The sequence below is a fragment of the Myodes glareolus genome, chromosome 26 (assembly GCF_982192425.1).
Source record: "Myodes glareolus chromosome 26, mMyoGla1.1, whole genome shotgun sequence".
NCBI lineage: Eukaryota > Metazoa > Chordata > Mammalia > Rodentia > Cricetidae > Myodes > Myodes glareolus.
In genome coordinates, this window is record NC_142051.1 from 35,307,947 (window position 1) to 35,334,802 (window position 26,856).

At 46.2% G+C, this 26,856-nt stretch overlaps 1 protein-coding gene and 1 long non-coding RNA gene across 6 annotated transcripts in view; one reads left to right on the forward strand and one right to left on the reverse strand.

Annotated features, from left to right (window-relative positions):
• The window catches only part of Tmcc3 (transmembrane and coiled-coil domain family 3), a 262,277-nt gene that overhangs the window by 54,007 nt on the left and 181,414 nt on the right, over positions 1–26,856 (reverse strand). Inside the window, exon 1 of one of the 3 annotated variants that reach the window (XM_085683190.2) lies at positions 17,691–17,905. The exons of the other annotated variants lie outside the window; for them this stretch is intronic. Within the exon in view, the coding sequence (XP_085539316.1) occupies positions 17,691–17,768 (78 nt within the window). The 5' untranslated portion in view covers positions 17,769–17,905. Of the gene's footprint in view, positions 1–17,690; positions 17,906–26,856 lie in introns of those variants that run through there. 3 annotated transcript variants of the gene reach the window in all.
• LOC125390069 (uncharacterized) lies at positions 18,037–25,258 on the forward strand. Of its 3 annotated transcripts, XR_015736768.1 has the most exons (4): positions 18,037–18,125; positions 18,743–18,970; positions 21,967–22,069; positions 24,864–25,258. It is a non-coding gene; the product is annotated as an uncharacterized LOC125390069 (long non-coding RNA). The 3 variants fall into 3 exon arrangements; XR_014999709.2 differs by lacking the exon at positions 18,037–18,125 and having other exon boundaries at positions 18,146–18,970; XR_015736767.1 differs by lacking the exons at positions 18,037–18,125; positions 18,743–18,970 and adding an exon at positions 19,879–20,189.

Consider the following 26,856-nt stretch of genomic DNA (forward strand, 5'->3'; position numbering starts at 1 on the left):
CTCATAAACACATGCCATTATAAAAGGCCTCAGAACAAACTCACCTGAACACCGTTAGAACTTCCCTGTGTACACGCTGTCTCCCCCTTTCCTGTGTGTACTGAAGCCATGCACAGTAGTTTAAAAGGGAGAAAGGGGAGGATGAAAGTAAGGAAATCATATTAAAAAAAAAACACAGTGCTGAAAAAGGGCAAGTTTCAAGAGATACTGTTTATATGAAAAACAGGACAGGACAAGCAACCATACATTATTTGTTAGAAGTGCAAAGGCCTGCAGGAGGGCATTACAGAACAGCCTGAGGGATGGAGACCTGGGGGAAAACGGGGAAGGAGACCACACCCACACAGCTGAGGCCACTGGTAATTAGAATCTGATGCAAACAGGGAAATAGATTGAGGGAGGTTCAACCAGGAGGTAGGGACATGGGGATCTTATATATATTTCTTTTAAAAAAAATTTCCCCCACATCTGGAGGATTTAGTTGCCATGAATAATTCTGCCAACTTACTATTTAATCAAAAGCACCGGCTTACCAATTTGATATGCTCCTTGTGAGATTTACATCGCCTCCCCCTTTTTTAAACAATAGTTACTGTTTCTGATGGACCATGTCATTCCCTTAGAGTTCTAGAATCTGATATCACTGCATTTACATCCACAGGGCAATAACTTCAACCTTAAATTAAATTCAACAAGCAAAGCAATCATAAACGCGAGAAAATTAAAATCCACGGAGAGTTTAATAAGTTAGCTGCCAAAAGAAAAAGAAAAAAAAGTCAGGCTTATCTTGGCTGTTGTGCAAACAAAACTAAGAAGCAATTACTTAAGAGTAGAAGCCACTGACAAAATGTCTGGGATTTCTGAAATGCCCCAACTAGGAGGAAGCAAAATAGCTTTTGTATTCCGAAGGAATTGCTTCATCTTTCAATTGTGGCTTCTTATTTACCAACTCGTTGTTGTCAAAGTCATTCCAAAATATGAATTATTTTAAGACTGACACCTCAAAGAGAGACACAAGGACACACGTCTATGCTCCTCTGATTTCTGTCTCAAGAGTTGGTCAAATTTCTCAAGAGCAGGAGACGGTGTTCCCAGTTCTCAGCAGCAGGGCACTAGCAGGAGGTAGGAAATGACAGGGGCTATGAGAAAGTGCCCCCAGCTGTTCCTGGGAGCACCCGAAGGAAGGCGGCCCTTGATGTAAATTTGGTGCCCGTGATGCCGAACAAGGGCCAACTCAGTGAGTGCCCCTTTCCCGCCCAGCACAGGAGGAAGGCTTCGGTTGACTTTGTGCAACAAATATCTATGATTTGCTTATAAGGGGGGCTTTTGCGAGCCCAGCACCCTACAAGAAAGCAGACGCAATGAAAACACTCCCTCCGAACCCGAATATGCTCCTGGGTCGGGTTATGAAATATAAGCGTTAGCTTCTGGGCACAGGCAACAGTGATAAAGGCAGGCGGAGAGCTCCGGTGGTCACAGGCGCACCGAACAACCCCTCGGTATTGACTTATATTGAGCCAGGAGCCAGGGGAACAGAAAATAAGAACAAGGTAAGAAACAGCCTGTTACCTCCAGACCTGAAGTCTTGCGATGTCTCCACATGCTAAACAAACTCGTTATTGTTTGAATGTGAAGTGAAATGACCCCCACAGGCTCCTGTGTGAACCCTTGGTCACCTGTCTGGGGAGGGTGGAGAACCGTTGAGTGGTGGTGGAACCTAGTTCAGGAAGTGGATGGGCGACTGGGAGGCAGGATGGAGACTTGGGTAGCTCCACTTCTAGCCTAAGCTCTCTGCCTCCTGGTCTATAACAAGCTGCTGCCTCACGCTCCTGCCACATACCAAGCTGCTCCTGTGGCCATGTCTTTTCCGCCACGACTGAACTGTACCCTCTCGAACTACGGGTCACAGTAAATTCTTACTCCTTTAAATTGCTTCTGTTGGGTTTGCTCTACTTCCGTGAGACAGGGTCTCACAATGTAGCCCTGGTTGGACTGAGACTTGTTATATGGACCAGGATGGCTTCAATTGGGCAGTAATCCCCCTGCCTCTGCATCTTCAATGCTAGGATTACAGGAATTACTGGATCTGGCCCCTTAAAGTATTTTATCATAGCAATCAGAAAATTATTAAACTTGTTGAGAAGCCGGTTTTCTGTTTTGTTTTGTAGGTCGGAGGTTACTGCTTCTTTCGCCTGTGGGTTCTGGGAACTGAATTCAGGTTCTCAGGCTTGCAAAGCAAGAACTTTTACCCACTGAGCCATCTGACTTGCCCCAGAGGCAATTCACACAAATGCACAAACCTTTACTATCCCCACCCCCATTTTTTGGCTTCTCACTGTTGTAAACGATACTGGAATTGTGCCTGCCTGAGATCTTCTAAATGTATGAGCTAGAGATCTCAAAAATGCTCATTTCAGTTCCTTGGGGGAGGAGGTAGGAGGATGAAAATCCAGAATAAATGCGCCAGAATTACAACCAGCTGAGTTCATTAGTTTTAAAACTCACAGAAAAGGCAAAAAAAAAAAAAAGACAAAATAATAAAGTTTGGTCCATATGGGAAGCAGTGTATTTTTAAAAACAGGTAACTATGCAAAAAAAAAAGTGATTGAGCATCTGAAAAGCAACCAAGTGATTCTACCTGGTTCCAAAATCCCAATGCAGGAAAACAAAAATCATAAAACGCACCAGCAGAACATAGGCCCCCTCATATTGTACAGGACAAAGGCTATGCCTCAACCCTCCAAGCCTAAGGACCTCCAAATGTTTGCATGGTAAACCATCTACTATTGCCCAGTGTTTTCTAGATGCTAGCTCGATGTTCCCCATCACCCATAAAGAGCATACATGAGCATGATTAGCAGAATTTTAAGATTCTAAGGATCCTGTCTGCCCTGGATACCAGGAAACTTGAGAGAGGAATGGGATCTCACTCCCACGACTAGGCTATCTTTTAAGGCAAAGGGGAAGGAATCTGCCAAACATAAGACTCCTAACCAGTTGACTTTAATCAAAGTGAAGTACCCGTTGGGCCTGACCGAATCAGGTGAGCTCTCTAAGGGAAGGTCTAGAGGTAAGAGAGACAACGTAATGGAGAGACTGTGGAGGTCTTAAGGAAGCAAGCTGCCAGGTTGTGAAGGGACCAGGTGGCAGGGAACGGTGGGCAGTCTCTGAGGGTCTCTGCCCTGCGGTGGCAACAGACATAATTCTGGAAGCAGCCAGAGAGCACGCAAAAGGATCAGAGCAGTGTTCCTTGAGACTTTGGTCCTGGCTGATACTTGGGTTTCAGACTGATGAAAGCCTCAGTGGAGGGTGTGGTTGTGGTATACCTGAACTTCGAGCCAGGGAAACCGTGCAACACTAAGCAGGCTTTGTTTCGAAGACTATCTTTTTCAACTGCTACATAATAAGAGAAATTAGTGTGGTCAGGAATGATAAGACCAGAGAGCAGTATATGGACAGCAACTTCTTTGATAGGTAAGAGACTCCTGCAACTCTGTTCAGAAGATGTGTGGGTACATGATCAGAATAGACAAACAGAGGGCTCAGAAACAAACACTTGCTCTGAGTCTACGGAAGCACAACCTGTTAGGCTACCCAGTTCTGTAAGACTCAACTATCAGGAGAAACTGGCGAAGGGATACAGGGAGATGTCACTACCGTTCCCAGGAACTTCTTGTAAAACAAAATAGTCTACAAATGGTGCGGAAGAATTGTCTGTATTCTGTCAATCATGTATTTTAATAAAACGCTGATTGGCTAGGCAGGAAGTATAGGTGGGTCAACCAGACAGGAAGTAGAGGCGGGGCAATGAGAACAGGAGTATTCTGGGAAGCAGGAAGCTCCCTCGCCACTCCTGCATAGACCACCGAAGAGGCAGCATGTAAGTTGCCCAGCTGAGAAAGGTACGGAGCCATGTGGCTAATGTAGATAAGGATAATGGGGTAACATAAGTTATAAGAGTTAACAAAAAGCCTGACCTAATGGGCCAATCAGCTTTATAATCTTATGGAGTCCTGTGTGTGATTTTTTTCTTGGGAATTGCCGGTTGTGGGGTGCCGGGCGGAACAGATACCCCAACAAGCCGGCCCTCATGTTACATACAAAGTTCAAAACTTTCAAATATGACTGTCTTAGTTAGAGTTTCTATTGCTGTGAAGAGACGCCATGACCATGGCAACTCTTATAAATGAAAAGACATTGAATTAGATGGCGTAGAGTTTCAGAGGCTTAGTCCATTATCATCATGGTGCAAGATGGAGGCTTTCAGGCAGACACGGTGCTGAAGAAGTAGCTGAGAGTCCTACATCTTGACCGGCAGGCAACAGGAAGTGGTCTGAACCACTGGGCACAGCTTGAACATATATGAGACTTCAAAGCCCACCTCCATAGTGACCCACTTCCTCTAACAAGACCACACCGACGCCATCAAAGCAACACCTTCTAATAGTGCCACTACCTTTGGGACCTTTTTTTTTTCAAACCACCACAATGACCCAACCTCATTTGAAACAGGAAAAACTTCAATTAAAATGAGCTACCAGTTTTACCTAGCTTATTAGCAGGAACCAAAGCCCTAAGAAGACCTGGTCTTGAGGTGGGTGAGCTGGGGGTCCCGGGGGGTCTATAACTTGTTGTTGGTTTGTTCACTGTGCACTTGTAGTGCCTCGTGTTCTACACAGCAAAGGCGCATGCTCAGCGTGGCGACTTCATAAGCAGCAGTGCAGGTGTTCTTTGGCTCAAAGCACTTCAGCGCCCAGCCTATGCTTTGTGCGTGCCAAAAGAAGCATGTGCGAGTTGCTGACATACCTAATTACCATTGGCTGGAAGCGAGACAGTCCTCCAATACAGAGAAGGCTAATAAGCACATCTTGGGATAGGCACACACAGGCATCTCATGCAGCAATTAAGCCAGGACCAGTTCCTCTCCACTGACATGGATAGACTGAAGGCAACACATGCTTCTCAGCCTTTCCAGTCCCACCTTGCTGTGCCCCAACATACATACCGTCTGTATTCAGTCATTCAACATTGACAAGGTCTTATCCATGTGTCAGCCTCCATGCCCAAGTGAAGAGGGCACAACCACGGCCCAAGTGAGTACGGGAAGGGTATCCACAAGCACGGGGGAACTGGTAGTCACTATAGAAGGAAATCAGGTCAAGTGCTGGACTGCAGTTATTTGAGAGAATCCAGGTATCAGGTTAAGAAGCTGGGATTCCGTGTTTATACCCTGACATGACACTATGAACACGCATTATGGCAGTCTGAATATCCAGTGTTCTCTCATTGTTAAATAAATGCTTGGCATCCTAGCTGGTCGGACTTGTGGAGAGTCTGGAGCCTGTTAGCACAGTGGTTCTCAACCTTCCTAATGCTGCGACCCTTTAATACAGTTCTCCATGTTGGGGTGACCACGCCCCCAGCCACAAAATTATTTCCATGCTACTTCACAGCTGCAATTTTGCTACTGTTATGAACAGCAATGTAAACATCTGCGTTTTCCAAAGGTCTTAGCTGAGCCTGCGAAAGGGTCCTTTGACCCCAAGAGGTTGCGACCCACCGGTTAAGAATGGCTGCTTCTGGAGGGCAAGCCCGGTCTAGCTGGCAGAAGGAAGTTACAGGCAGCATGTTCTGGGAGATTATCACTGGTCCCTAGTCCCTTCTTTTGGTCATCATTAAGTGGGCACTCGCTGCCACGTATTCCTCCTGGCACAATGTTCTGCCTCACCCTAAGCCCAGAATCAATGGGACCAAAGACCACAGACCAAAACTTCTCAAACTGGGCAAAACCAACCTTCCCGTCTTTTAAGTTGCATTTAATGTCTGGCATTTTATCGTGGCAATGCAATGCCTGCAACATATGTTGACTGTAAAGATAAAAGGTTGGAGAGCTTCATAATCGCAGGGCAGCTCTGCTCTACGTGTCTTAAGGAGTTTCTGCCTGAGCTCCTGGGGTAAGAAGAGTCACCGGGGCATTCCCCTTCCCTATGCCTGAAGATGCGCCGGTGCTTGTGAAAACACTAAGACATCACAAGGTCCTCCTGAAGTTGGCCAACTCATCGCGGAGAGTCAAAGGATGCACTGGAGACCTTCTCCTCATCTAGAAGAGCACGTGTGAGCGCCTCGCCTCAGCACCTGGCCATGTTACCCAGAGTCACAGTCTCCACGAGTGCTGTGCTTCCTATGTAAGAGAGTTGTTGCTGTATTTCTTCCACCCCACCTCTTTCGAGGCGTCCCCCCCCCCTGCCCCGCTCCCCCCCCCCCCCCCCCGTGCTTTTTCGCTGGACTCGCAAGCGCTCTGCCTGGTGCCAAAACAATCAGCAGCAGCTCCTACTGAATGGGCCTCATATTGTCAGATAAATGGAAATCCGTGCCAACCAGTGATTCAGTCGCAAACAGAGGCCACCTGTTCCAATTAGTGAGATTAAAATAGTACATTGTCGGCGACCTGAAGTCAAGTTGGGGCCTTCGTGATGATCATGCTAGGTTTATAAAGCAGACGGAGAGACTTTTGACCTCAGACACAGTTGCAAACGCTGAAGTTAAGCATTTTAGATACCAAAGCATGGTTTTCAGTCAGGGGATGAGTTCTGAACAACACTCCTGTCAGGGATTGCAGCTCCAGGCATTACTTAACTGCTTCTCATTCCAAGTCAGCACACACACACACACACACACACACACACACACACACCATAATTATGTTCAATCTTATTTCAAAAAAAATCACACAATTTTGAATTTTCCCTTGCTCCACAATCTGAGTGTGTTCTCTGAACATCCTAAAGATAAGCATCTTCTAGGAGTTCTGTTTGTTAGCAGAAGGTCTTCCGCTGCCTGCCTCCATCACTCTCAGGTCACTGGACTATTAAAGAGAATATAATGTAGACACAAACAGCCTAGAGTGGGCACAACTCATTCCCAACCTCCTGCAAAGATTCCCACCTAGGCAGGCTACCATCCACCTACCATGGTGGACTTCATTCCTTCCAAATAATATTTATGTAAAATTAGAGCAATTGGTCTACACCTTACTTGATACACAAAGGATTTGAAGGGTACCACAGAAAACACACATGTACAAACTTCCAATAGTTCAATGTATGATGTCTCAACTTCGAAAGCCATTTGCACACCACAGAAACCAAACTGAGGATGTTGACATTTTACCCACACCCACAGAAGTAATCCACCAGCTACACAGCATTGGGTTCCCTCCAGACAACCCTGGGGCAAGCTGAAAACGATATAAGTAGAAAAATGCACAGAACCTACCAAACAGTGTAGCCTTGTGACATGAACACACTCATGGCCCTCACGGAAACTCATCTCATGAAGTCTGTGCTAGAAGAGATTGCTGAATAACCTGTGTAACCTACTGGATACTGGACTGAAACAGACCAGAATGGTTATCCAGGTATGCTTTCCTGTAGGTGGGAGGCTGCTCATTTGTTTCCTGGCCGCCTAGACCCGAAATAATCACACAAAAGCTATACTAATTAAAACACTGTTTGGTCTATTAGCTTAGGCTTCTTATTAACTATTACACCTTAAATTAACCCATTTCTCTTATTCTGTGTATCACCACAAGGTTGTGGCTTATTGGGTAACGCTCTGCCACCTGTCTCCATAGGCAGCTACATGGCATCTCCTCAACTCCGCCTACTTTCTCTCTATACCTCCGTTCAGATTTCCTGCCTGGCTTTATTCTGCTCTGCCATAGGCCTGAACAGTTTCTTTATTCATTAACCAATAAAAGCAACACATATACAGAAGGACTTCCCACTCCACTTTCCTTACACTGTAAAATCGAGAAACATTCTTGAACTATTGATGATGAGTGTATGTAACACAAACGAATGTATGCACAAAGACAGAACCAAACCAAAGCCACAGGGAAAAAAGAAAACAGGAGAGGAAGAGCGTGTGTGCAATCTAATATTTCAGTTCCATCGAATTTGGATTTGAGTTTCCTATTGGGTAAAGCTGGGAAAATGTTCTCCTAAGCATCTTCCAGGCCATATGTCCACCGAGTATTTCAGAAAGGGATGGGGGACCAGCTGCACCAAGGCTTGGGTTTTCCTTAATGATTCTGAATTCCTTCAGACAGCCTATGACGAAATCATTAAATAACAGGGTAGGAGTGAGGAGGCTTCTTTTTCCAAGCCTCACCTCAATCCTGCTGATCCAGTCCAGGACAAAGGCAGGGCGCAGCCTCCCTAGCCAAGCCCCAACCCTTCACTCTGGGGCTGCAGGCCTCAAATTCAAACACATTTAGCTAGCATAGTCACATTGATAATTGTAAAATCAATTTAAGTTTTAGAGGGTGAGCTGACTTAGAAATATTAAGGAAATAATCGTGCAGGTGGCCATCAAGCATTATGTGGGCGGTGTGGGAAGGACTGGAGTCTGGGACTCTCTGTGGCGGACTGTGAGTGACTTAACCCACAGGAGAGCCGCGGAAAGTCCTCTAAAACCACTTCCGGTGGTTGCTTGCACAGCTGGCAAGTAGAGGTGACATTCAAGCTTAACTCGAGCCCACGCTCTCCGCTCTCCACCGTCACTTTGTTCCTCAAAGCCAGAAACCTGCTGGGAGAGCCACGTCACAGATAAAGAAGAAGTAGATGTACATTTAAGAAGTATACCTCGGATGGAGTGGGGAAGGAAGTGGCCGAGGAAGTGTATCAGGAATGAGGCTTGGGGACTGGCTGGATGGTAAAACATCCACTGGGAATGAGAGGAAGCGAGCGAGGTCTTCATCTGCCATACAGACTTTGACGGGCAGGTAGGTGTGGCACTTAGGGAGAAATGTCTGGCTAGGTGAGGGTCCAGTCAGTGTACACAGCAGAAGTTACACAGATTCTCCCTCAGAGGGCCACTGGGGACTGCCATTGCATGTGCCATCTCTCAACAGGCCACTGGGTGCTCTGCCCATCCCCTGTTTGCAATGGAACAGAGGATGCATTCCCTAGCCAAGAACTAGATGAAGGTTTTGATTTGGATTTAAGGCTTGGTTGTAAAAAGTTATATGTAGGTGGATGTTCTTAGCAAAAAGAAAAAGAAAAAAAAATCGTCAAAATTTGAATACCAACATGATGCAACACATAGGAAATGTCACAGCTGAGCACCGTGACGGAGCACAGTCAAAACACAGGTATACAAAACCCGGCATAAAGTGATCTTCGGGCTATGTGTACAGGTGGGTGCGAAACTTAAATGAATTCAGGTGCCAAGCCCGACGTACTTTATGTTGTACACACAAATACTCCAGAAATCCCAAGGAAACCCAAAATCTGAACCACTTTTGAAGCGTTTCAGGCGCTGGACGTTCAGGCTGTATGCTGCAAAGGACGGGAGGTGCTAGAAGCTTCTCTGGATGGGAGGCTCGTAGACCCGAAGGCGTCAGAGTCAATGGTCCTCGGTGGGAGGGATTGCAAGCTGCATGCCTGCAGATTGCACAGCGCACCAAACGGCTTGTGCATCTGTGTGTCAATCCCTGCTTCCTGTCCCAGCTGGCAGAAGGCCACGATGAGGATGAGCTCATTTCACACAACTTGATACTGAAAACACAGAGATGCTGCCAGGGGCCTCAAGGAGGATGGTTTTTAAGCGCCAAGCCCGGCGCAGCTACGTGGTGGTTTTTATGCATCAGCTGCAGCTTCTGACCCCCCAAAACCTGCAAATAAACTCAGAAGTGTACTACTGATCTAACACCAAATCACTCAAATACATACTATTACCTAGAAAAGTCCCACGGTTTCAAGTTCATTCAGTTCATTCTTCATGGAGAGAACTGTGGGTTTGTGGCAGGGTATATGACCACACATATGTGGGAGGTGTGGGGTGTGTCTGATAACAAACAGAACAAGACCTCAGGTGTCCTCCTTTGTCACGCCCCACCTGATTTTTTCCTTAGAGTTTAGAATTACACTTATTTATATTTATTTGGGGGAGGGCATGTGTGTGTGCCACAGTAAAATACGAAGTTCAAAAGACAACTTGTGGGCCTTGGTTCTCTTCCTTTCACCATACGGGTGTCAGGGACTGAACTCGGGTCATCAGGCTTAGCAGTAAGCACCTTGACCTACTGAGTCTTCTCACCAGCCCTCCTTTTTTTTTTCTTGGTTTTTCAAGACAGGGTTTCCCAGTAGCTATGGAGTCAGTTCTAGAACTCATTCCGTAGAGCAGGCTGGCTTAGAACTCAGAGATTCACCCGTCTCTGCCTCCCAAGTGCTGGAATTAAAGGTGTGCGCCACCACCACCCGGCCCACTTTTATTTATTTATTTAATTTAGACAAGGTCTCTCACTGAATTTGAAAACTTGCTATTTGCTAACACCAGACTGGAAGGCAAGGGTGCTCCCAGGATCTGCCTGTCTCTGACCTATAACTCTCTATATATAGGCCATGCAGCTTTTACACAAGTTATTAACATGAACTAAACTCAAGCCCTCTTGTTCTTACCCAGCGAGCCCCCTCCTAAGTCCCTCTGCTGGAAATAATTTTATGTGCACCCTCCCTAGCTTAGCTAAGATAATCTTCCTATAGAGTTTAGCAATTAACTTGGTAGGGCCTGAGTTCAAGCCCCAGCAGTACATAGAGTGTGTATTTTAAAATAAATAACTTGATTTAAAATACATATTTGACACAGATCTTCGCTTTAAATATACATATACCATTTTAAAGCAATTCCTTTTTAAGGGATTCCCTGTTAAGAAAACAGATGGGAAATGGTGAGTCCCAATCAGTCTGTATTGGTCGTTTAATTTTACTCTTTATAGTTTGAGTGACATACTTTTCTAGTTCTGAGAATGGAATGGTCAGGTGGTAATGTCTAAACTCCCTTCCAGGGTTCTGGATTGTGTGGGTCAATGGTAGGGCATTTATCTAGCACACACAAGGCCCTAAGTTCAATCCCCAGCTCCAAATTGTATATATATACACACACACACACACATATACATACACACATACTTATTATACAAGTATGTATATTACATTCATATCACACACTATATACATACATATACATATCATATGCATATATATGCATGCATATATACATAATATACATACTTGTATAATATGTATGATATGTATAATATGCATATATACATATGCATACATGTATATCCTCTTCAAGTTCTAACATGACAAACCTTGGAGTCTAAGCTCCCAACCCTACACCATATAAGAAGTACGGGCTACCAGTCCAGCAAAGGACCCCATAAAGGTCCTGGCATGGTCACTAGGTCACTGTTTTCCCAGCTGATCTCAGTTGCCCTCAATCAAGCTCCTCACACACCCTTAGAGCTGAGGCAAGAGAAGTCTAACACTGAGTGCAATGCATTTCCAGAAGCCATCGCTGAAGAGACCTGGCCTCGTGTGCAAAGTGCGGCAAACCATACCTGGGGCCTCCATCGCGAGGCGTGAGGCAGCTCCGGAAGCAGCGTCAGCTGCAGCTGCCATCAGCTGTGCCATTGCCGGCCCTCTCCACCCTAGCGTTCACTGGTCACGGAGCAGGTATTGGAGCGAATGCTGCTGGCTCATGCTGCAGCATCTGGTTTATGCAACAGGTCTCCAAGAGAAATATGCCATGCTTCTGTAAAAAGGTAACTTGGGGAACGTGCCCGAGGGCACACTACGGAGGTAGACTCCCGAACCAGCAGGCCTGCACCACTCTGGTCTACTTCCCCCAACGTGTGGTGAGGGAAACACAAGAGGCGGCGACTTGCTCCGAGGGACTTCCCGGAACACTGCCCGATGACCAACTGTACAACACAAAGAACACAAAGGAGTGAGCACACACGCCAGTCAGGGCACACAGACTCCCAGGCACCGTCTGAACTCGTGTTCACGGGAACAACCACTTCCGCTGTGCTTGCCAGAGGCCACTCCCGAAGACCAAATATCGAGCTCAAAGGTAGTTGTCTAATTTAAAAATATATACATTTATTTGTTTGGTATGGTTGTTTGGCCTGTATATATATATTTGTGCACCACCTGTGTGCAGTGTCCTTGGAAGCCAGAAGAGGAAGTCAAATCCCCTGGAACTAGAGTTACAGGTGGTTGTGAGCCTCCACGAGGATACTGGGACTCAGACGGGGTCCCCTGGACGAGCAGCCAGTGCTCCTAACCTCTGAGTCGTCTCTCCAGCCCTGTTCTAATGATCTTAACCCATGATCTTACTTAATACCCTTTAAAGCCTCTCTAAACTCCCAAACATAACTCTTAGCCTCGGCACTATAAAACTTTCACAAATCATCATCCCATAACATTCATTCAAAAGTTTACTTGGAGCTGGGCGGTGGTGGTGCCACCTTTAATCCCAGCACTCTGGAGGCAGAGGCAGGTGGATCTCTGTGAGTTCGAGGCCAGCCTGGTCCACAGAGTGAGCTCCAGGACAGCCCAAAACAAAACAAAACAAGTTAACTTGGAGTAAAGGACTTTGTACAAAAGACCAGAAAAGGTGTGTCATAAACACCTGCAACACACAAATAAGGAGGTGCCCTGAAGGTGCCACACGCATCTGCCCCAAAGCAGCCAAATGGTTCATCAAGACTGAGCTGCCTAACGCATTCCTTGGGTTATCAGGACCAAGCTGCTCTCCTGCACTCAGCCCTGGGGCCACCAGGGAAGGGTTTAAGACCAAGCTCCAGGCTAGATGCAATGGTGCTCACCTTTAATCCTAGCACTTGGGAGGCAGAGGCAGAGGCAGACCAATCTCTGTGAGTTCGAGGCCAGCCTGGCCTACAAAGCGAGTTCCAGGACAGCCAAAGAAATACAGAAAAACCCTGTCAGGATTAAGGAGAGCTTGAGACTGAAGCACTTAGTAGTTCCGTTCTCTATGAGGCCACTGATGTGCACTGGCTATTGTTGTTACTACACCCTTTCCTGGCTAGTGTTGTTACTACACCCTTTCCTGGCTATTGTTGTTACTACACCCTTTCATGCATGTTCTTTTTGCCTCCCTAAAGAAAACCACTCGGCAAGTACACTGTTTCCCCTTCGACTCGAACCCCTTCCACATCCATGCAGAGGCTTGAGAATGCACACAGCATGTATCCTAACGTTCCTTTTAGAAGGGATGAGAAGTCTGAACCCCTTCCACATCTATGCAGTGGCTAGATGATGCGCACATCATGTATCCTGATGTTCCTTTTAGAAGGGATGAGAAGTCCTAATTCTGATTCACAGTACAGTGATTCACGGTCCTCTCTTCCTTTGCTCTCACCACCCCCTCCGCTGAAAACACAGAAACACAATTAAGAAACAGTGAGGCTAAAAACGCTGCAGATCCTCCTGGAGACGTGGGTAATTTTCATCTAGGGCTCTGGGTTTGGGCTCTGGGAATTCAGGAAGTATCTAAAGGAAAACAGATTCTGAGATCTTGGGAGCAGCTGTGGCGGCGCTCCGCAGCGGATGTGACAGGCATGTGTGAGCCACTGCTGGTGGCGGGTAAGTCATTCCCTCTGAGGGAGAGTCAGTGAGCCTGCGGCAAAGCAGAGCTCCAGAAAACATAGGTGCCACCAACCTCCTCTCCTAACGTAAACAAATTGTGACTTGAGGCACTTGGCGTGGTTCAGGCTCCTTGCTGAACCTTAGAATGAAACACATCACTAATTAAAACAGCCCTTACAAACTCCTCAGCTTGCCACCTCCCTAGGTCAGTGGCACCTACAAGAATCTGTTTCTATCTGTCCTACTTCCTGCCTGGGAACAAGCGGAGCAATCGACTCACTGCTCAGCCAGTTCCACTGTGGGAGGGCCACGACACCCCCCTCTCCCTGACAACCTCTGTCATTACTCATCACCCACTGGGACTGTTCCCAAAGGCAGAGCCTTCAAAATGTGTGACAGGTGGCCTTCAGGCTCCATAAGGGTTTTATGTTGGATGTCAGTTACTTTTGTACTTACTAGGTTCAATTCTTTCTGTGAAGGAGACGGCTATACTGCCATGGGCCACAGTACAAGAAAGACAAACTCACCAGGCAGCAAGCACCCAGCGAGCCCAGACTGTTAACTTCCTATCATTCTTCCGGATGCCCAGAACGGCAGCTGGTACACAAAAGGTGCCCAGTGGGGTCTGTCACAGAATTAGGAGTTTTTCCATTTCCAAGCTATGGAACCGCTTGATAACATTATATAAATACATAATAAACAAAGTAAGTTTACCACCTATTGGGTTCTTACTATGTGCCTCATGTATTATAGACACAATTGCTTATAACACATTCCTTATAACATCCCTACTGTGTTGAAGAAGAAACTAAGGCGCGGGATAATATTATAGGGGTCCAAGTCACATAGGAACAGTCCACTGCCAGGAAGGAAAACAATCTAGTCCCTTCTTGGAGGGCCTAAGTAGCTAATGGACCAACTGCAGAGACGGCACAGAAAGCCAAGCGGCCGACAGCAGGAGAGCAATGCCAAGTGGTAGTGATATTATAGTAGCAAGAAAAAAAAATGCATGCAGATGAAAGGAGTAATAACTGAATCACACAACTGTTTAATTTCAAAAAGATGAAGAAATTCTGATTTAAGTAAGAGTCACATTCACTAGGTGAAGAACGAACTGACATCACCTGCTCCATTTAGTGGGGACTGGAGTCTCAGAGAGTCAGGCCCTTGCCCTGGTGATCAGCCAGTTGGGAGCTATGTCTGCCCCTGGAGCCTCAGCAGTCCATAGCTGCACCCGAGGGGCTGAAAGTGGCATTCAGGGGGCATTTAAAGTGAGAACCGACCAACAAAACAAAACAACCGGACTCGCGCATAATTAACCAAAACCAGTTAAGGTGTGGAGGACGGAAAGCCTATATTCTCAATATAGGTTCTGATTATCTAGGGCACGAGGAAAAAAAATGCAGGCTCTAATTATGCATGCTCTTTCTTTCAGAGCAGAAAGGGGTGATGTCTGTCGAGTTAACAAGCATCACTTTTTGAGTTTTACGAAGAAGTTTAAAAATATGAATGACTCTGGCCTTTTAGCTTAGCGACGACCAGAAACGTCACTAGTTACACTTTGGAAGGGGAGGGGGATCTAAATTAGTCTACCTGGCTGTAAAAATGGGCCTCCTCAGTATTAAAGTGGTCCTCTGCCATTTAGTCTCAATGGCTTGAGAAAGCCCGGCATAAGTGTGGGCATGTTCTTTCACCCTCAATGGGTAGAAAATTTTGAAGCTTTTAAATGACCATGTGTTAATCAGCAAGGTGTTCTTGGGGGGAAACTAGAGGCTCCTGAGAGGTTAGTCACCTCCACACATCCACCCAGGTAATCAACAGCATCTTAAAAGAAATAGTTTGCCCGCGAGACTGACTACAGGGATGACTTTTAAATCCTGGTTTATTTCCAATGAGAGAGACGCGTCAAGAAATTAAGCCCTGATGCCATTTGGTGCTTTCTTTCTTTCTGTACTGCATACTGTTCTGGGTGTAAGGGGGAAATGCTTTTTTATAGCTCCATCAAATTGAGCTCCACAAAGGAGCTGCTAGATCACCTAATGACATGGCGCTTTCTGCAATAGCAAAACAGCTTTCTCTGTGCCTTCATTACAGCGGACTTATTACAGCCTTAAGGAGGGATGCCAAATTACACCAGCCCCACTCGAGACAAGTCCGTATATTAGTTCTCATGATACCTTGATATCTCCGCAGGAAAACATACAAAAAACATAAGAGCAATGCCAGGCAGGGCAGTGCATGCCTGTAATTCCAGCACTGGGGAGGCTAATCCACTGGAGGATCGTGGATTCCAGGCCAGCTTGGGCTACACAGTGAGACCTTGTTTCAAAAACAAGCCCTAAACAACAGCAGCAACAACAAACAACAGCTAAAAGCAGAGGGCCTAGAAGGCCAAACTGGGATCTCCAGGAAAGCTGAGCTGTGTGACCTGGGCCTACTCGACTCTGGCCGTCTTCCCTCTAATTTTTTTTTCCTAGTCTTCATTAGATTTCATCTGCTCGATGGACTAGTGATGTAGAATAATCAGTACCTTCAGCATCTAAGGCAGTTTGACGGCACGGTTTACATACAGACTGAGACTCTTCCTGCTGATAATGTAACAAGTACAACCCTAAGCACCCTTTAAAAGAAAATGCGTAAATCCCCTCCACACGAGGTCTTGAACACTTTCTGAGACTTGAGGGGCGTGGAAAAGACACTCGAGCCTGCAGTTCAGCCTGTCTTTCTATTGCCCGCCCAAGTCCATAAGCACTGGTTACTGTTACCCATCATCCAATTGGCAACAAAGCTTGAATCTTGGAACCCTCATACGAGTTTTATCAACTAGCTCTCAGCTCTCCCTCGAACATTTACAGAGATCATTGAGTTGTGACAATTCAGGCTCTCAAATTATTTTAAGACTGCAATTTCTCCTGTCAACGGCAACATTAACTTTACCCTCACCCCATTGTAAAAGCCTTAGGAAAAGATCCTTCCTTCAAAGAGTTGTGTTCATGAACAGTCACCTTCCAAACTTCTGGCTGCAGGTAACCAAAACTCCAATTTTTTTTCCTCAAATGGAGTTTTGGAATACTTGCCTAGTGTATTTGTTATGAAACTTTTAAAGAAACCGGGAAAGAATCAGTCGATGGAGGAGCGATTCCACCAAACACATTAAATTTGTGTTTCAAAAAAAATCATTTTCTAAAATTGATTCGGAGGAGTTAAAGTGAGGAGAGCAATGAGGCGAACATACCACTTCGGGGACAATCGATTACTTTTTCATTTCTTTTTTTTTCTTTTTTTTTCTTTTTTTTTATTTTTATTTATTTATTTATTTTTTTTTTACCTATAACTGCACACTCTGTATGAGGGACCGGCACACGACTGTCACTTGTGGCAACAACTTCTCGGCTGATCAACAGAGCTTGGAGGTGGTGGGGTAAACTATGCCTGGTCTACCTGGACGAACTTTACACCGGGTAGCTGACACCGAAATGCCCAATTCCACAGACAAGCCAGAAGTTTGGAGGCTCAGAGAACAACTCCAGGTATGGTCTGCCATAGTGGAGGAGGTGCTGTTTCAAATGGCACTTTAATCAGTCAAGGGGAGAAGGAATTTGGGCGCCCCACCCCGCCTGGACACTGGAGCTGTCCAGGACGGAAGGTATTCCCTGGGAGGGCCCAGGGCTGGGGCTGCAGCTGCGGCCTCAGTCTTGATACTGAAGCCCTCCAGGGTCGGTCTCCACAGCTTGCTCAGAAGAGCTATTTTCGCTCACAGCCAAAATCAGCAACAGCAAATTAACACTGAAAACCGTGGCTAAGGCACCCGCTCTGCACGGCTCCCAACTCCGGAGCGTTCACGCCGAAACGGACTTTGAATTTTTTCTTTCTTTTTTTTTTCTTTTGGCAGCGCATCTGGGGCGCACGGTGGTACAGGGGACTGGGCTGCTGGACTAGAGATGCAGCAGCCACGCTGAGCCCCGCAGGTGGCGGTGCCCCGAGCCAGACCCTGGGTGTCCCGGGTGCCAGCAGCGTGCGCTCTCTGGCCGGGAGACACCGTCGCGGAGCCGGGGTGGCAGTGTAGGCTGGCTAGCCTCCCAATTCAGCGGTGGCCCCCGGGCCGCAGGTTTCTTCCAACCTTACAGGCTGGGAGAGGCCGGCGAAGGGTTCAACCGCGCAGCATCTCCGGCTCGACCCCCGCCCTCCCCACCGACTCGCACCCCCGCGCCGCCCTGAGCGCGCCCTCACCCGGCTCTTGCAGCGGTGGTGCCGGCCGGGATCCGAGTAGGTCCGGTCCACCGTGAGCGCCGTGTCGCTGCCCGGCATGTCTGGGCTTAGACTGACAACTTTGCCTTCTCCGGGGCCGCCGCTCCACTCTGCTCAGTACGGCGGCGCGGGGTGGCAGCTGCCCGCCGAGCTCAGCTCACCCTCACTCGCCCGGGAGCCGCGGTCGAGGGGGTGGCGCGGGCGGCTGCAGCTGCTGCCGACACCCCGCGGCCCTGCGCCGCCGCCGCCGGTGGGGAGGCAGGCGACAGTCTCCGCCCCTTCCCCGCTCCCCGCCCCTGCGCCCCGCGCGGCGCCCAGACCCGCTCCAGGTGCTGGGCTCAGCTGCCCTCCCAGCCTGCAACCCCGGCCCACACGCTCCCACGCCGCCCCCTGCTCAGAGGAGCGACGTCGGCACAGGTTAGGGAACCATTTGAGTGTGATAAAAGATGGCTTTGGGGACAGGAGGTTGGTGGCTGCGTTTTAGTACACTCTTTATTCAACAGGCAGCCGGGCAGCTATCCTGAACCTGGATGGTGGGCTAAAGATTGCAGGAGGGAGGGGCTTTTTTTCCCACCTAGGATTCCACGGAACCACACTTTCACCGTGTTGTGTATCTTAATTGTGCTTGTGTGACTCACTGTGTTGTAAGCTACCTTAAAGTCCGGACATAAGTGAAGCTTTTCACTTCAGCGATCTCTGGTCCCAGTGGAATTTGGAATTCAATAGAAAAAGTACTTCTCGGTAATGGATTCACTCTTAGTTGCCTAACCCCAAATTCACCGCACAAGGTCTGGTTATGCTGGACCTGCCCCTGAGACCAGGCTAGCAGGTTTAAATCTCTGATTGCCACGGGCCCTGAGTGCACTGTGCTCTACCTACGAGGAGGGGAGGAGGAGCTTAGCCCCTAGCTGGCTGAGAGAAAACAGAATTGAACATTTGGAAAAAACCTCCAGGCATAGGCTTAGGGGGCGGGCATTTGCAGGCTCAGAGGTCCGAAGTAGAAGGAAAGAGACTGTGTGGGACTGTATTTACAGCATGTAAGAGTTCAGCATTGTTTTGTGAGCGTTGGCAAGCTGCCGGGGTTCCTGAACCAGGAGTCGACAAAACCAGAATGGAAGTCTAAGAGGCCTGGCCATCCTGTGAAGCACTGATGAAAGACGGGTGAGGGACAGGCTAGGAGGCCCTGACAGAGACCGAGGATGACCTACGTGGCATTCACAAAGATCAAGTAACCAAGGCATGTCCACCCAGCAGAGTAAGAGGCAAGTCTAACATGCGATGACCCTCTAACTGTGGGGTTGTTTCTAGCATATATCGTTAAGTGGGGGAAAAGGCGAGGTGCAGAACAATCTGTGGTGTTCTACCATTTATTTATAACAAATGCAGAGCGTATCTGTGCATATATATGTACACATATACATGAATATGTGTATGTATGGCTTATTTCTGATAAACAAAGACTGCGGAAATAATTGAACAAGCAACTGAAGTCAGACTAGGAGGAAGTCAGAAGGCAGAGATGGTCACATATTAACTATGCAAAAAGTAGAGCAAATTATTAAGACTTAAGAATTAGAAACCTAATATAAAGACATTTAATAAAAACAATTTACACACACACACACACACACACACACACACACACACACACACACACACACACCTACACTAGGCCCAGAAAGATTTTCAGGTAAATTCTTCCAAGCAGAAAATAGAGTTTGTAGAGATTGTGAGTGTGTGATTGTGTGTGTGTGTGTGTGTGTGTGTGTGTGTGTGTGTGATTTTAGTTATGATGTCCAGAGAAGACTGTGATAGGACAATATCTGAGCAGAGACTTAGGGAGGGAGGGGGTCAGTAAAGAACTATAGTGAATGCTTGGTCATCAGGGAGTGGCGGCTTTGAAAAGATTTAGGGTGTGGTCTTGTTAGAAGGTGTGTCACTGGGGGTGGGCTTTGAGGTTTCAAAACCCCACATGAGGTGCAATGTGGCTCTCTTCCTGATGCCTATGAATCTGAGTATAAACCCCTCAGGTACTTCTTCCACACCATGTCTGTCTGTGAGCCACCATGCTTCCCATGGTGCCAATGGACTAAGGCTGGGAAACTGTAAGGAAGCACCAATTAAATCTTTTATGAGTTTTACACATGATCCGTGTGTCTCTTTGCAGCAATGGAACACTGACTAAGACCTATAGGAATGTGGAAATTCATGTAGATGAAGGAGTCAAGAGTTTTGCAGCAGGTACCTCTGAGGGGAGTTCAAGGAAGAGCAAGGAGAACCATGCCCCCTCAGAAGCACATAGGGGGTGAAGTGGGAGAGGCTGTCGGATGAGATCCCACAGTGGCTTTCAGGCCATTTTCAAAATTTGGAGTTTCATCTGACTGAAGACAAAAGAAAAATTTGAGGACATGTGACATGATTTGCCTTTTTCACAAAAGAAGAAAAGACAGACCTGACAACATGCACAAAAATCAGAGCTAGGTAAGAGTTTAAGACAAAACAAAAGAGCAGTAACAACCACAAACACCAAATCAAAACAAAAATATGAGGCTTGGAGGGTAAACACTTATCAGCAAGTCTGAACGCACACAGTGGATGGAGAGAATCCATATTCAAAAGCTGTCCTCTGGCCTTCATTTGTGCCCCTTGGCAACTGTGTGCCCATACAGATTGTGGTGGTTTGAGTGGGTGTAGCCCCCATAGAGTCTGTTTGAATGCTTGGCCCATAGGGAATGGCACTATTAGGAGGTGTAGCCTTGTTGGAGTAGGTGTGGCAATGCTGGAGGAAGTGTGTCACTGCGGAGGCGGGCTTTGAGGTCTCACATGCTTAATCTATGCCCAGTGTGGCACACAGTCCCTTCTGCTGTCTGTGGATCAAGATGTAGAACTCTCAGCTCCTTCTCCATCACTGTGTCTGCCTGTCTGCCCCATCAAGATAATGGACTAAGTCTCTAAACTATAAGCCAGGTCCATTAAATGTTTTCCTTTATAAGGGTTGCCCTGGTCATGGTATCTCTTCACAGCAATAGAAACCCTATGACAATATACATGTGCTCATGTGTGTGCACGTGCATACACACACATAAATAAATAAATGTAAAATTATCTTTTAAAGACAAAGAAAAAGAAACTTCAATCTTTTAAAATAAAATTGGAGATCATTTTTATCTCAAGTCATAAAAAGCAGGTTTCTGAAAGCATAAACCGTAAATATGTAACAGCATTAAAAACATTCGTGTGTCTGTCTATGAAAGAAAATAGTAAAGCGAGAACATGCACCACAGACTGAGCCCCTGCTTAAAAAAAATGGTGTGAATTTCACAAACAATCCTGGGAAACAAAAAAGAAGGGCACAGAAAACCGCAAACACTCTGCGTTCAATGTACAGAGATTAAAAACCTAAAAATTGAAGTATAGGGAGGGAAACAACTTACTTATTTAAGAAAACAAACCTGAAAATTATTGAGAAACACACAAATGATGTAGACCTAACGCTCAGGGTAGTTCCTGATGGGGAAATGAAGACAGTGATATAACATTTTCTTCTCTTCAACAAGTGACTGCTGGTATTCACACACATACACACACACAAACACACAAACATACACATACACACATAAACACACATATACACAAACATATACACACATGCACACGCATACACAAGATTTCAAGATGAAAAATTTAAAGGCAACCACCGGGCATTGTGATGTCCTCTTTTAATCCCTGGACTGGGGAGGCAGAGGCTGATGACTCTCTGAGTTTCTGAGTTTGAGGCCATTCTCCACTACATAGTGAGTTCCAGGACAGTCAAAGCTATGCAGAAAGACCCTCTCAAGAAAAAAAAAAATAACAGTCTTATTCCTAAGCTTGGAATTGAAGTCACTAGAACCTTTCCAAACAAGCCTCAGTTACACTTGCCAATAATAAAGCTTGGTCATCTGTTACTGTTGAGTCATTCTAGGTCATTATGTCAACCTAGTCTTTCAAAGATCCTTCTAGAAAAAAAAACCTAAGGACTTGCTACCCCTCCCCAGCCCCAGCTACTTAGGACTGTAGGAAGTGCATTATGTAGGCGCTCTCTCTCTCTCTCTCTCTCTCTCTCTCTCTCTCTCTCTCTCTCTCTCTCTTTCTCTCTGTGTGTGTGTGTGTGTGCATGTGTGTGTGTGTGTGTGTGTGCATGTGTGTGTGTGTGTGTATTTAGAAAGGCCAGTGTGCTGTGCTCCAGCAGGCATCTCATTTTGATTTCTCTCTCCAGCTCCGTGTTCCTCAGAGGTCCACGATGGAATGCTGACTCTGAACGAGAAAGACAAAGCAAAACTTTCTGGCCCACACTCATCTCAACTGACAGAAGAAGTTATGTATGTATTTACTGAGACCTTTTAGATTTATTGCATAAGCCAGTTGCCCAATAACTGTTCTGCTGGGCTCTCATACAAAATAATTTTTAAGAAACATACAAATTAGATAGCACAATAGCGAGCTCCCCAGAAAAGAAAGCAAGCAAGTGGCATTCATCACCATCTGGCTTTCCTCTGGGGAGAGGACCCAAAGAGGACATAGACCATCCCTTCTTCTGGAGGCAATACCAGTGCCTACGGAGAGAGAAAGAGTTTAGGTGTGGCAGGCTCCAAAGGGTCACACAACTTAGTCACGGCCAATTAGAGTCAGCCATGAGTCTGGCTGGCCATGCTGGGAAAGAAATTTGCCTTCAGTGGGTATCGCTATGCTGGGCAAGTATAAGCCTGCTGCCATGATGAATGTCCTTGCTCCTTCCCAAGGAGAGCCTCCCTATGAAAGGAAAGCCATGACCTGGAAGAAGGCTCCCTATTGGCTCGCTGGAGCCCCAGAGGCTGCCTTTCCTGCCACCTGTTGCTGGGTGACAAACTGCTCGAAAAGGACTTGCCCGTAACAGTAACTGCCTTGCACTGGTTCATGACGGAGGTCTGGCCAGCCCTCCTGAGGAGGTGACTTTACTCAGTTCCATGTGACATTGCTGGGGCTAGCATGCCCAATGTAGCTCATCTACATAAGAAGGTGTGAAGGGGCTGGCGAGAGCTGGCCAAACCTCTATCCCAATTTTTACATTCAGATATATTTTTAACTAAATGCTTTTCTGGTTGTAGCCTCTCCTGCCCAGCCTCTCTCTGCATGAGGGCGGTTAGATTCCTTTTCATGGTAGCTAGGTTCTAAGAGATCAAAATCCAAACTGCCAAATCTCCCAAGGCTTTGTCCAGAGTTGGCATGGACCCTGCCATCACATCCAGCAGGTCAGGGTGAGCTAGAAGTGGTCTGTCCAGACAGGTGGGCAATAGGCTGCTGGTGGCCATCTTGGCAGTGGCTTCACCACCCTAGCCATGCCTAGACCTTCTTTTCAGAATTGTGGAGCAATTTGCTTAGGACATTTGCTTAGGTTTCTGACTCATGTAACTTAAGAGAATCCCAAACAATGTGGCCTCCATTGTTGCATGTGGGCAGTGCAGATGGAGGGAGCATGGACAGAGATCTCTAGTGGGGCCATGGAGTATCCTGAAAGCCACAGTGTCTTATGTTATTTAAATATTTCAGGAAATGACTTCCATTCCCTTCAAGTTCTAGTTTACCAGGACAGGACTGTGCCTTCTTCTAGACAAGTGTGCCTATTCCTGAGAGTTCTTAACCCAGTATTCAAGACATGCTTAGCAGACGGAAGGATAATGGATGGATGACAGATGGATGGACCCAACATTTTTTCAGTATCTACTTATTTTGCACACAGTGGAGTTCTAAGAAACAACCAAGGCAGAAGCATAGTGTTCACCCTCAGAGGGAACAAAATTTTCTGAACCATGGATGTTATGAATTTCGAGATACCACATAGTTACTGAAGTTGGTGAATTTCTAATTATTTTATGGAGCACCTCTGATGCTACAGGTTCTGCTATTGATCTCTGGAATATACAAGGGGGAGGATATCATGAGGAGCATCCTATCTAGTCTGAGAGACCCCCATCCCCACCCCCAGACTCACTACAGGGACCAAGGTTGTCATATTCTGGACACAGAGATAAGATCAAGGGAGGGCACAGTCTTCTCGTGGCTCCTACCTCTCAGGGTGTCTCAGTCTGGTAGTACCTGAGGTCTGATTTGTTAGAGGAAAAGCAGGCCTCTTATGAAGGAAAATACCCCTCCTTTTCCTTTAACTAAGTATACAGAAAGTCTCCCCTTTGAGGAAGGGATTTACAAAGCTAAAACCAGAGCTCGTCCTTCTTAAGGTTTAGAGATAGAGCACAAGAAAGAATAATTCATATTTTGGAAGTTTACTCAAATAGCTCAAAGCAAATACGTGATGATCCACTACGTAGCCGATAGCAAAATTTGAAAAATGTTTAGATTGGGGCCCAAAAGCTGCCTGGCCTATTATAAGCAAGAAGCTCTGGTTTTAAGTGCTTGGTTTATTGCCAACTGCAAATGAGCACTCTTACAGTTAGTTTCTGATACAGCACATTCCATATGACTATAAGGAAACAATTTCCACCATTTAGAAAGGATCAGCAAGGATCTGGCACAGCAGCCCAAAACTTCCACTTGGCAATAGCAAGTGGAGTCACAAATAACAAAAGAAAACACACACGACAAAGTGGGAAGACCGCAACTGACTCAGCAGGCTGGTGGGCTCGCCTTCCAGTGTTCCCAGGGACTTCTAAAGCAATACAACGATTTCATGTTATGGATTCCCAAGAGCAATGGTTATCAAAGATTCTACGGGCAGCCTTCAGAGATTCTGGAGCTCCGCTCCAACTTCTGCCTTCCTGCAGACCTGAGGCTATGTTAACAAGAACAAAAATGTATTGTACCTCATCAAAGTTTGAAACTGTTGCTTTGTGAACGGCCTTGTTAAGGATGAAAAGACGAAGAAAATATTAATATAACCATGTGTCTAACAAGGATGAGTATCTAGAATGCATTAAGAATCCCCCCCCAAAGAGCTGGGTGTGGGGGTGTGTGCCTTTAATCCCAGCACTTTGGAGGCAGAAACGGGAGGATTTCTGTGAGTTTGATGCTAGCCTGGTTTATGTAGTGAGTTCCAGGACAGCCAGGGCTACATAGTGAGATCCTGTCTGGAAAAATACAAAACAAAACAAAAGTGCCTTTTTGTTTGTTTGTTTTACATAGGAGCTGGAGTGAATGGCTGAGTGAATAAAAGAACTTGTTGCTTTCTCCAGAGGATCTGAGTTCAGTTCCCAGCAACCACCTTGTGGTTCACAAACTTCTGTTCCAGCGGTGGATGCCCACACAAACATGCAACAAAACACTCATCTATAGATCAAATAAGTATCTACCTAATGTTAAAAAAAATGAAGAATTCCCCAAAGTAGTAGCGTGTGCATCTCTGTGTGTGTGTGTGCGTGCGTGTGTGTGTGTGTGTGTGTGTGTGTGTATGGCATGTATGTGTGTGTATGAGTGCATGTATGGCATGTGGGTCTCTGTGTGTGAATATGTGTGTGTAACTGGTAGACAAAGACATAAAAGGCAAGTGCAAACATAAATTCTCTTTTTGCAACCCAAAACTCAGTGTTTGGTATGCCTTTTGCTCCATATACTAATGAATATGATAAACAAGACAGCTCATATCATCCAAGTAATGATAGCACTAACCAGAAAGTTGGCTCTAAGAAGAGCTTGTAATTGAAAAGGAATTATCAAAACGAAACCATAAAACATTAACAATCTAACGAAGGAGAGTCAAAAGATATGAGAGGCATTCCACTGAAGAGGCTGCATGGCCCATGACGTTGAGTTTGACATCATCAGCTCTAAAGGCAATGCAAATTAAAACCACAAGGAGATGTCACCACACGCCAAAGAGATGGCTGATCAAACCAACTATTAACAGAGAATGCTAGCACAGACGTGGAGAAACCAGGTAACTCACACAACCCTGGCAGACATGGACAGTGGCTGGGCCTCTTCGGACAGCAGCCCCGCCAGCTGTTTTGCTTGCTTGTTTGCTTTTGTTGCTTGTGGTCCTGAAGGTTGACCCAAAGGTCTCACACATGCCAGGAACTGCTCCACCGCTCAGGTGTGGCTCCAGCCCTCTAAAAACTTATATTTTTGAAACAAGTTCTTAACAAGTTGCCCAGGCTGACCTTGGATTTATAATTCTCCGCTTCCGAGCCTCCTTGTCTCAAAATCCTTACTAGGATTACCAACCCGAGTAGTTTGATAGATTTTATAAAACTGAAATATGTAAAACCATCTTACCTAGCGATTGCACCCCTGGGCATTTATCCTGGAGGAAAAAAAAAACACGTTTATACAGATATGGATCCACAAATGTTCACGACAGGTTTATTGATAACGACAAAAACTAGAAACAGCCCAGGTGTCCGACAGGTGAATATATATATATATATATATATATATATATATATATATATATATCATGGAACACACTCAACAGAAGAGCAAACGACTTTTGTGCAGCAGCTTGGAAAACACGCAGTGAAAAGATCCAATCCCCAGAGGTCACATGCACCCTGGGTTCATTTGTAGAGCATCCTTGAGGTGATAAAATTACAAATATGAAGATGAGTAGTTGCCAGTGGCTAGGATCTAAACGGATGGTTGTCGTAGGCGAGAGATGGCTATGGTTCCTGGAGGGTCACGTGAGGGCTCCCATAGTGATGGAGTCATTCTGACTCTTAGGAGTGGGGCTGGGTGGAATTATGCAGGCAATTAAATAATTCAGAGCTAAGCAGTACACACAGAGGCATGTACGAATGGTCCTGATTTATGATGACTTAAATTGTTAGCTTACAATTTGACCACTTTTCAAAGACACAAAAGCAAAGTGCATTCATTAGAAATGGTGCCTTAAGTTTTTAAAGACGTTCATCTATTCCTTTTGTGTGGGGGAAGCAGACGCCATAATCGTGTGTGTGGAGGGCAGAGGATGACTTGCTAGACGGAGCCAGTTCTCTCCTCCCATCATGAGGATTGTGGGGACCAAATGCAGGGTGTCAGGCTTGGTAGCAAGTGCCTTTACCCATGGAGCCATCTTGTTGGCCCCTATGTGCTTTGAATTTTAATCTGGTCCTGGGCTAGCAGTTGGCAGCTGAACACTCTCATGCTAGGCTAGGCAGAGGCAGAGAGTCACAGGGCCATG